Source organism: Pseudophryne corroboree, chromosome 1 (assembly GCF_028390025.1).
Source record: "Pseudophryne corroboree isolate aPseCor3 chromosome 1, aPseCor3.hap2, whole genome shotgun sequence".
Taxonomy (NCBI): Eukaryota; Metazoa; Chordata; class Amphibia; order Anura; family Myobatrachidae; genus Pseudophryne; species Pseudophryne corroboree.
This window is the reverse complement of record NC_086444.1, coordinates 1,163,585,299-1,163,596,293: the sequence shown is the minus strand read 5'-3', so window position 1 is coordinate 1,163,596,293 and position 10,995 is coordinate 1,163,585,299. Positions and strand designations below refer to the sequence as shown.

Below are 10,995 nucleotides of genomic sequence, written 5' to 3'. Positions count from 1 at the left end.
AGCAGGGAGAGATAATGGGGACTATTTACTAAGCCTTGGATGGAGATAAAGTGGACGGAGATAAAGTACTACTCAATCAGCTCCTAACTGACAAGTTGGAAAAATTATAGGAGCTGATTGGCTGGTACTTTATTTCTTTATATCCTCTATATACCCTCCCCTGACTCTGCACATGCTGCAAACATGTGACCCTGCTGACCATGTCCCTCTGTGACATCATAATGTGTGACATCACAATGGGACATCTGTGTGACATCACAATGGGGGTGTGGCCTGGGAGCATTTATCTGGTCACTAGGCCAGAGGGTGACATTTGTTGCTTGGTCTTAGTGCCGGTAACTGCGTGCTCATCATGGAGCTGTCTTATGCGCGGCGATGCCGCAGGCGAGTGGCCCGTTGGATCCCGGTGGTCTTTATCACAATGGGAGCGTGCTGGGGCTACTACGCCTATGTGTTTGGGCTGTGTATAGCCACAGTCACATCACACACTGAAAGAGTCATCTACTTGGTGTTCTTTCACCCGCTCTTTGTAATGTCTCTGGTCTCCTATTGGACAACGTTATGTGCAAGACCAGTAAAACCACCCAAAGAGTTTTGTTTATCGGAGGCTGACAAAGAGCTGTACAAGGAGCAGGAGACGCAGGAAGACAAGCAGCGTGTTCTCAGGGAAGCTGCTAGACACTTGCCCATCAGCACCATCCCAGAGATCAGATACTGTGAGAGATGTCAGCTGCTGAAGCCGGATCGGTGCCACCACTGTTCTACCTGTGATGTGTGTGTGCTGAAGCAGGATCATCACTGCCTGGCGCTGAATAACTGCGTAGGATATTCCAATTACAAGTCCTTCCTGCTGCTGATCATGTACTCCTTGCTGTCCTGCCTTTTCGTTTCTGGGACGACTCTCCGCTTCTTCATTCTAACATGGACGGATGAGCCCCAGGTCACTGAAAGAACTAGTGACATCCGCGTCCTGTTCTGTCTATCTACAGCGTTTTCCATCTTATTGCTGATGTTGTTCATCTGTCACTGCTGTCTCTTAGTGAGGAACAGGACGACGATAGAATTCCGCTATGGAGATGCCTCTTCTGGAGGAGATGGCCGTCCTCTTGGATTCAAGAACTTCCAAGACGTATTTGGGCAAGAAAAGAGGTATTGGTTACTACCTGTAGACACAAGCCAGGGAGATGGATATACTCGGCCATCTCTCCATGATGATCCAGAGAAATATGCAGAGTAGAGCTGGCCTCACCTCTCTGGAGCTGCTGCACCTGGTCTCTCCCTACATAGAGAAGGATGACACCTACCTACAGAGATCTACACCTAAAGAACAACGCCTGGGGGTTACCCTGCCCTTCCTGGCTACTGGACGGTCCCTGGCAGACCTCGAGTTCAGCACCCTCATCTCACCGCAGGTCTATCAGAGACACCAGTACAGATCTGAGACACATCAGAGGTGGGGGTTACACTGCTGACTTTCCATTTGGTGATTGGACCTGGTATAAGGTACGGAGGTGCAGTAGAAATAAATATCATGAGAAAGAGATACGTTTTTTGTCTGTGTGTACAGGTTGAGTATCCCTTATCCAAAATGCTTGGGACCAGAGGTATTTTGGATATCGGATTTTTCTGTATTTTGGAATAATTGCATCCCATAATGAGATATCATGGTGATGGGACCTAAATCTAAGCACAGAATGCATTTATGTTTCATATACACCTTATACACACAGACTGAAGGTAATTTTAGCCAATATTTTTTATAACTTTGTGCATTAAACAAAGTGTGTCTACATTCACACAATACATTTATGTTTCATATACACCTTATACACACAGCCTGAAGGTCATTTAATACAATATTTTTAATAAATTTGTGTATTAAACAAAGTTTGTGTACATTGAGCCATCAAAAACAAAGGTTTCACTATCTCACTCTCACTCAAAAAATTCCGTATTTCGGAATATTCCGTATTTCGGAATATTTGGATATGGGATACTCAACCTGTATTATATTCTAACATACAATGCTTTTACTACTGTGCTGCCAGTGTATATTATATTCTAGCATATAACGCTTTTATACTGTGTTATTATAGTTTTTGGTATTAAACGGATATTTATCACTTATAATTTGTTATATAATAGTAATTTAATAATTTCCCTCTGTTTCTTCTTCTTCTTCTTCATAATAATAATAATAATAATAATAATAATAATAATAATAATAAGTGTTTTATGCTTAAATATTGTGTAAATAAGTTTGGATGTGTTACATGACTACTGTATGTGTTACACGATATCTGATGTTAATATTGATTGATATATTTCAAATTTACCACTGCCAGCCATTCGCTGTGTATGGTATAGTTCATAGGTTCTCACAGTCCGTCCGCAGGACCCCAAACAGAGCATGTTTTCCAGGTCTCCTCATAGCATCATAAGTGAAATAATCAGCTCCACCTGTGGATCGTTCAAAATGTGTCAGTGAGTAATGACTCCACCTGTGCTCCTGCTGCGTGACCTGGACAATGTGAGCTGTTTGGGGTCCTGAGGACCAAGGATCTCATTCAGAGCTGGACACAGATCGCAGCACACGCAGCCAGATCTATATCCATCTCCTCACATACTGGGGGCCGCCCAGCATGTGTAGCGCCACTTCACGATGTTGAGTGATGCCTCATCTAATTAAGGTTGACCTCTGGCAGCGTAGCCTGGCTGCACTGTCAGTCGGCCCACCACCATTTTATAATCAGAGTGGCTGCGTGTGACATCACGTAGATGACCTGAAAACGCTCCTCAAATGCCCCCCCCCACCCGCCACCTCCCCCCTAATGCTGCGTTAACACTCCTCAAATGCCCACCGCTGTCAGTCACACTGTGGTTGCATCCTTCTGGAAATATGTAAGTCCGTGCAGGGACGATGCGCCTGCTGCAGCATTGGCAAACTGTGCTGATGTGTCCAGCTCTGAATGATCTCCCAAATCTGAGACCCTGTGGTATAATAACGGTGTAAGTGATCACCACACTCACATTTTTTTTAACATCTTAATCAACTTTTTCATACTTTATAATCTACGTGGACTACGATTGGGAATAGTAACCTGTGCTCAGTGCAGCGGTAGCGGAGTGAGGCACCTTGCCCGAGGCATGGAGAGTGAAACGGTACACTAATTGGGGTACCACATGCTGTGACTGTGAAAACGACACAGAAAGACTGATACAAATGTTGTGTCGACCTTTAAACTTCACACGTCAGATGCATCCGCACGCCACTCAAGCACACTTATCTTAGTAAATAAAGACACAACAACCGTAATTGGCGTGAAAGGGGTCAGCTTTTTATTTTGACTGAGAGGAAGGCCTATTAATAGTAAAACTAAAAATGTAGACTTCCCTCTCTAACTAAGGTGGCGGGGAGAAGAACGGTTAAACATGATAAACAACTTAATAAGGGTGATCCACATTATATGACAAAATAGAGCAATAAACATATGTGTGTGAGGGGGCCTTCTGCCTCAGATGTTCCGGGATCGGCCTCCTGCCTCCATCCCGAGCAATAAAAACATATGTGTGAGGGGGCCTTCTGCCCCAGATGTTCCGGGATCGGCCTCCTGCCTCCATCCCAGACATCGGAAATCCAAAATCCAAGGCCAGGGGTCGACCTTCTGCCACTACCCCTGCCCACCAACAGTTGTAGGGACGGAGGTACGCTCCGCCCCTATGGGGTAAAAAATTGGGCCTCCGGCCCCGATATCCACACATGTTTATGGTCTATCATATGGGCCCACCAGGTACGGTGGTGCCCATCAATTAATACTAAGACTATAAAATACCTAAAAGTTCACCCGAACTTACTAACAATAAACTCCTTCAGTTACGCTAAAATAACCGTTCAGAAACCGGCCACCAAAAGCCGACACAAGTAACTCCATTGGAGCAACCAAGAAACCAACTCCCCAGGGCGGGAGGGTGGGTCACGGAAAACCAGGAAGAGACAGGGTGTCTTAGGTCTGAAGACTATATGTAAGTCAGACCAACCCCTATACCGAATCCAGCCAATCACAATCCAGGCAGGTTTTCTTCAGTTCCTCCCATAAAAATGTAACCCCTTCCGTGCCAGAGTGATGCATTAAGAAGCGTGCCGCATGCACATCCGGCGAGTTTATGCTGTCTAGGCCACATTCATGACCTACGCAGTCTTAAACTTCACACGTCAGATGCATCCGCACGCCACTCAAGCACACTTATCTTAGTAAATAAAGACACAACAACCGTAATTGGCGTGAAAGGGGTCAGCTTTTTATTTTGACTGAGAGGAAGGCCTATTAATACTAAAACTAAAAATGTAGACTTCCCTCTCTAACTAAGGTGGCGGGGAGAAGAACGGTTAAACATGATAAACAACTTAATAAGGGTGATCCACATTATATGACAAAATAGAGCAATAAACATATGTGTGTGAGGGGGCCTTCTGCCCCAGATGTTCCGGGATCGGCCTCCTGCCTCCATCCCGAGCAATAAAAACATATGTGTGAGGGGGCCTTCTGCCCCAGATGTTCCGGGATCGGCCTCCTGCCTCCATCCCAGACATCGGAAATCCAAAATCCAAGGCCAGGGGTCGACCTTCTGCCACTACCCCTGCCCACCAACAGTTGTAGGGACGGAGGTACGCTCCGCCCCTATGGGGTAAAAAATTGGGCCTCCGGCCCCGATATCCACACATGTTTATGGTCTATCATATGGGCCCACCAGGTACGGTGGTGCCCATCAATTAATACTAAGACTATAAAATACCTAAAAGTTCACCCGAACTTACTAACAATAAACTCCTTCAGTTACGCTAAAATAACCGTTCAGAAACCGGCCAACTGCCAGGTTACCAACCTGCCACCGCCACCTGAACTAAACTCAAACTTGAAGAAAAACAGAACATGAAGCTAAAAAGACCTCAAAACCCGGCGTACCAGATCATTGCCATCCACGGCCGACAAGCCATACAAAGTGCGGATCTAGCCGCCTGCCTGCAAAAGAAGGGTGTGACTAGTAATAAACGAAACATAGGTAACCTAACCTGCGTACCTATCAGAGGGGGGGGGGGGGGAGGGTTGGGGGTCGCCCAATTTGACTTGAGGCAAAAACAAAACTTCGTCAGCCGGCAAAAGCCGCAATTAAAACCAACGATAAAACAAAAATTCCTCAAGGCCCCCGCAGTCGCAAAGCGCAACTGCGACGAGCAGCTAATCCTCAAATGGGCGCACTGGGAGGACAAGGCCTGATATAGCGCCTGACTGCACCAGACCTCCCCCTACCAGTGCCCGGACGTTGACTTCGGACCCACCCGCCACAGCAGCAGCTGAAACAGTGCCGATGCGGAAAGAGTGAGCCCCATGGTCGTCCGGAGGTAGACCCAGGTATAAAATACAACGCTCCAAAACCGACCGAAATTGAAATGCGGTCAACAGGGAACCGTCAAAAGGACGAGCCACCTGGAAGGCATGGGAGGCCGTACGGGTGAATAAGACCGGGCCGCGATAACTGGACAAATGCCCCGCACACGAGCCCGACCCATTCGAACTCACAGCCCCCCGCCGACTACGTCAGTCTTGGAGCACTGAATCCCACACCATAAACCGTCGGGGCGCATGACGACGCGGGCCGCCAGCATGGGCGAGGCAGAAGTCAGAGAAACGGACACCAGCTCACCCACCCTGAGCGCACCGTGAAAGGTCACCGGAAAGGCCGTCATGAAGAGGCAAACCTTGTACCCCCAAGGAGCAAAGACGCCGTAGGGATCCCAAAATTCGCCTCAGCAAAGACCCAGTGAGCGGTCGGCGAGTGTCCGGCCGGGGCGAGATCGCCCAAGCCCATTCCCTCAACACCCTCTGAAGGAAAAAGGACTTAGAAAAGTCCTCCTCCCCCCAAAAGCTGCAGAAAGAAAGGTATGCTCGCAAGAACCTTAACCCAACATACGCCAGATGTGAGTTGACAGGAAGTCGTGAGAGGTCATACCACAATGGCCTCTCACCAGAAGGTAGCGACTCGATCGCTCCCAGACGGCCCGATAAGCCGCGAAGGTTGCAGGGGCCAACAACCTGTGGGCTAAATCCTCCAATCCGGTCAGATAACCTGCCACACATAAGGCAGACATGAGTCCCCATGGATTAGAGCTGCAGGAGCCAAGCGCCTAAAATGCTGGCCGTCGCCTGAGAAAGGGCATCAGCAATTCCGTTATGCATTCCCGGGCCAGGCTTGGCTCGCAACATCATATTGGTCACCAATCACAGCAAGACTATCTGTGCAAGGAGCCGCAGGACAGGCAAGGGCGTGACTTCTGTCGGGTTATAGCAAAAACCACGCCCAAGCCGTCGCACCACAAGATAACCTGTTAGTTACGCAGGGCATGCAACCAGAATGGGAAAAATACTAGCATGTTTGTCGTGAGGTGCTCGCTAAACCAGGCATGCGGCCAAGGAGACGCATACCAGCAGCCAGCAAATTAAGCCCCTAAAACCAAAGGCATCGGAGACGTACGTGAAAAGAATCCAGGGACGCGCTGGACACGACCGCCTCTTGGCAAATACGGACGCCTGTGAAACGAACTAGAAATTCGTCCAAAATAGGTAACTCCCGGCGGATGTCGAGTGATAATTTAAGAAAATGAGGCGGGCGTCTAAATCCCAACTGTCCCCTGTCCCAAATGTCTACAGAAAAACATAATCATGAGGATAACCTTTCCAGCAAAATTAAACAGGCCCAATAATGATGGAGCCTGGGGCAGAGTAAGGTTGCCCGCAGAGGGACAATGGAAGGATACCACCGGGGAGACGCAACACCTTGTTCACGGGGAGCCTACAGAGACCACTAACCGTATCAATCTGAATCCCGAGGTAAACCATGGAGGCTAAATGAGCCTCTGCCTTCCCTGGAGCAAACGTAACACCGAAGTGTGCGAAAGGGGGGGTGCAAATGCCGGCGCGGCGATCGGAGGCCGTTGGGCCGATAAAAAAGAAAATCGTCCCAGTAGTGAGAAATTTACCGCTCGCCCATCGCCAGCTCCAGACTAGAGATGAGCGGGTTCGGTTTCTCTGAATCCGAACCCGCCAGAACTTCATGTTTTTTTTCACGGGTCCGAGCGACTCGGATCTTCCCGCCTTGCTCGGTTAACCCGAGCGCGCCCGAACGTCATCATGACGCTGTCGGATTCTCGCGAGGCTCGGATTCTATCGCGAGACTCGGATTCTATATAAGGAGCCGCGCGTCGCCGCCATTTTCACACGTGCATTGAGATTGATAGGGAGAGGACGTGGCTGGCGTCCTCTCCGTTTAGAATTAGAATAGATTAGAGAGACACTTGATTTACTAATTTTGGGGAGCATTAGGAGTACTCAGTAGTGTACAGTGCAGAGTTTTGCTGATAGTGACCAGTGACCACCACTTTTATTTATAATCCGTTCTCTGCCTGAAAAAAGCGATACACAGCACACAGTGACTCAGTCACATACCATATCTGTGTGCACTGCTCAGGCTCAGGCCAGTGTGCTGCATCATCTATATATATTATATATCTGTCTGACTGCTCAGCTCACACAGCTTATAATTGTGGGGGAGACTGGGGAGCACTACTGCAGTGCCAGTTATAGGTTATAGCAGGAGCCAGGAGTACATAATATTATATTAAAATTAAACAGTGCACACTTTTGCTGCAGGAGTGCCACTGCCAGTGTGACTAGTGACCAGTGACCTGACCACCAGTATATAATATTAGTAGTATACTATCTCTTTATCAACCAGTCTATATTAGCAGCAGACACAGTACAGTGCGGTAGTTCACGGCTGTGGCTACCTCTGTGTCGGCACTCGGCAGCCCGTCCATAATTGTATATACCAGTGACCTAACCGTGGTTTTTTTTTCTTTCTTTATACATACATACTAGTTACGAGTATACTATCTCTTTATCAACCAGTCTATATATTAGCAGCAGACACAGTACAGTGCAGTAGTTCACGGCTGTGGCTACCTCTGTGTCGGCACTCGGCAGCCCGTCCATAATTGTATATACCACCTAACCGTGGTTTTTTTTTCTTTCTTTATACATACATACTAGTTACGAGTATACTATCTCTTTATCAACCAGTCTATATATTAGCAGCAGACACAGTACAGTGCGGTAGTTCACGGCTGTGGCTACCTCTGTGTCGGCACTCGGCAGCCCGTCCATAATTGTATATACCACCTAACCGTGGTTTTTTTTTCTTTCTTTATACATACATACTAGTTACGAGTATACTATCTCTTTATCAACCAGTCTATATATTAGCAGCAGACACAGTACAGTGCGGTAGTTCACGGCTGTGGCTACCTCTGTGTCGGCACTCGGCAGCCCGTCCATAATTGTATATACCACCTAACCGTGGTTTTTTTTTCTTTCTTTATACATACATACTAGTTACGAGTATACTATCTCTTTATCAACCAGTCTATATATTAGCAGCAGACACAGTACAGTGCGGTAGTTCACGGCTGTGGCTACCTCTGTGTCGGCACTCGGCAGCCCGTCCATAATTGTATATACCACCTAACCGTGGTTTTTTTTTCTTTCTTTATACATACATACTAGTTACGAGTATACTATCTCTTTATCAACCAGTCTATATATTAGCAGCAGACACAGTACAGTGCGGTAGTTCACGGCTGTGGCTACCTCTGTGTCGGCACTCGGCAGCCCGTCCATAATTGTATATACCACCTAACCGTGGTTTTTTTTTCTTTCTTTATACATACATACTAGTTACGAGTATACTATCTCTTTATCAACCAGTCTATATATTAGCAGCAGACACAGTACAGTGCGGTAGTTCACGGCTGTGGCTACCTCTGTGTTGGCACTCGGCAGCCCGTCCATAATTGTATATACCACCTAACCGTGGTTTTTTTTTCTTTCTTTATACATACATACTAGTTACGAGTATACTATCTCTTTATCAACCAGTCTATATATTAGCAGCAGACACAGTACAGTGCGGTAGTTCACGGCTGTGGCTACCTCTGTGTCGGCACTCGGCAGCCCGTCCATAATTGTATATACCACCTAACCGTGGTTTTTTTTTCTTTCTTTATACATACATACTAGTTACGAGTATACTATCTCTTTATCAACCAGTCTATATATTAGCAGCAGACACAGTACAGTGCGGTAGTTCACGGCTGTGGCTACCTCTGTGTCGGCACTCGGCAGCCCGTCCATAATTGTATATACCACCTAACCGTGGTTTTTTTTTCTTTCTTTATACATACATACTAGTTACGAGTATACTATCTCTTTATCAACCAGTCTATATATTAGCAGCAGACACAGTACAGTGCGGTAGTTCACGGCTGTGGCTACCTCTGTGTCGGCACTCGGCAGCCCGTCCATAATTGTATATACCACCTAACCGTGTTTTTTTTTTCTTTCTTTATACATACATACTAGTTACGAGTATACTATCTCTTTATCAACCAGTCTATATATTAGCAGCAGACACAGTACAGTGCGGTAGTTCACGGCTGTGGCTACCTCTGTGTCGGCACTCGGCAGCCCGTCCATAATTGTATATACCACCTAACCGTGGTTTTTTTTTCTTTCTTTATACATACATACTAGTTACGAGTATACTATCTCTTTATCAACCAGTCTATATATTAGCAGCAGACACAGTACAGTGCGGTAGTTCACGGCTGTGGCTACCTCTGTGTCGGCACTCGGCAGCCCGTCCATAATTGTATATACCACCTAACCGTGGTTTTTTTTTCTTTCTTTATACATACATACTAGTTACGAGTATACTATCTCTTTATCAACCAGTCTATATATTAGCAGCAGACACAGTACAGTGCGGTAGTTCACGGCTGTGGCTACCTCTGTGTCGGCACTCGGCAGCCCGTCCATAATTGTATATACCACCTAACCGTGGTTTTTTTTCTTTCTTTATACATACATACTAGTTACGAGTATACTATCTCTTTATCAACCAGTCTATATATTAGCAGCAGACACAGTACAGTGCGGTAGTTCACGGCTGTGGCTACCTCTGTGTCGGCACTCGGCAGCCCGTCCATAATTGTATACTAGTATCCAATCCATCCATCTCCATTGTTTACCTGAGGTGCCTTTTAGTTGTGCCTATTAAAATATGGAGAACAAAAATGTTGAGGTTCCAAAATTAGGGAAAGATCAAGATCCACTTCCACCTCGTGCTGAAGCTGCTGCCACTAGTCATGGCCGAGACGATGAAATGCCAGCAACGTCGTCTGCCAAGGCCGATGCCCAATGGCATAGTACAGAGCATGTCAAAACCAAAACACCAAATATCAGTAAAAAAAGGACTCCAAAACCTAAAATAAAATTGTCGGAGGAGAAGCGTAAACTTGCCAATATGCCATTTACCACACGGAGTGGCAAGGAACGGCTGAGGCCCTGGCCTATGTTCATGGCTAGTGGTTCAGCTTCACATGAGGATGGAAGCACTCAGCCTCTCGCTAGAAAACTGAAAAGACTCAAGCTGGCAAAAGCACCGCAAAGAACTGTGCGTTCTTTGAAATCCCAAATCCACAAGGAGAGTCCAATTGTGTCGGTTGCGATGCCTGACCTTCCCAACACTGGACGTGAAGAGCATGTGCCTTCCACCATTTGCACGCCCCCTGCAAGTGCTGGAAGGAGCACCCGCAGTCCAGTTCCTGATAGTCAGATTGAAGATGTCAGTGTTGAAGTACACCAGGATGAGGAGGATATGGGTGTTGCTGGCGCTGGGGAGGAAATTGACCAGGAGGATTCTGATGGTGAGGTGGTTTGTTTAAGTCAGGCACCCGGGGAGACACCTGTTGTCCGTGGGAGGAATATGGCCGTTGACATGCCAGGTGAAAATACCAAAAAAATCAGCTCTTCGGTGTGGAGGTATTTCACCAGAAATGCGGACAACAGGTGTCAAGCCGTGTGTTCCCTTTGTCAAGCTGTA

General features: G+C 47.0%; 1 protein-coding gene across 1 annotated transcript; it reads left to right on the top strand.

Moving 5' to 3' along the window:
- Positions 1 to 334: 334 nt before the first annotated feature.
- On the top strand, positions 335 to 1,842 carry LOC135005208 (palmitoyltransferase ZDHHC20-A-like). The gene has a single exon (XM_063951916.1). The coding sequence runs from the start codon at positions 353 to 355 to the stop codon at positions 1,235 to 1,237; it is 885 nt and encodes a 294-aa protein (XP_063807986.1). The 5' UTR covers positions 335 to 352; the 3' UTR covers positions 1,238 to 1,842.
- Positions 1,843 to 10,995: the final 9,153 nt, after the last annotated feature.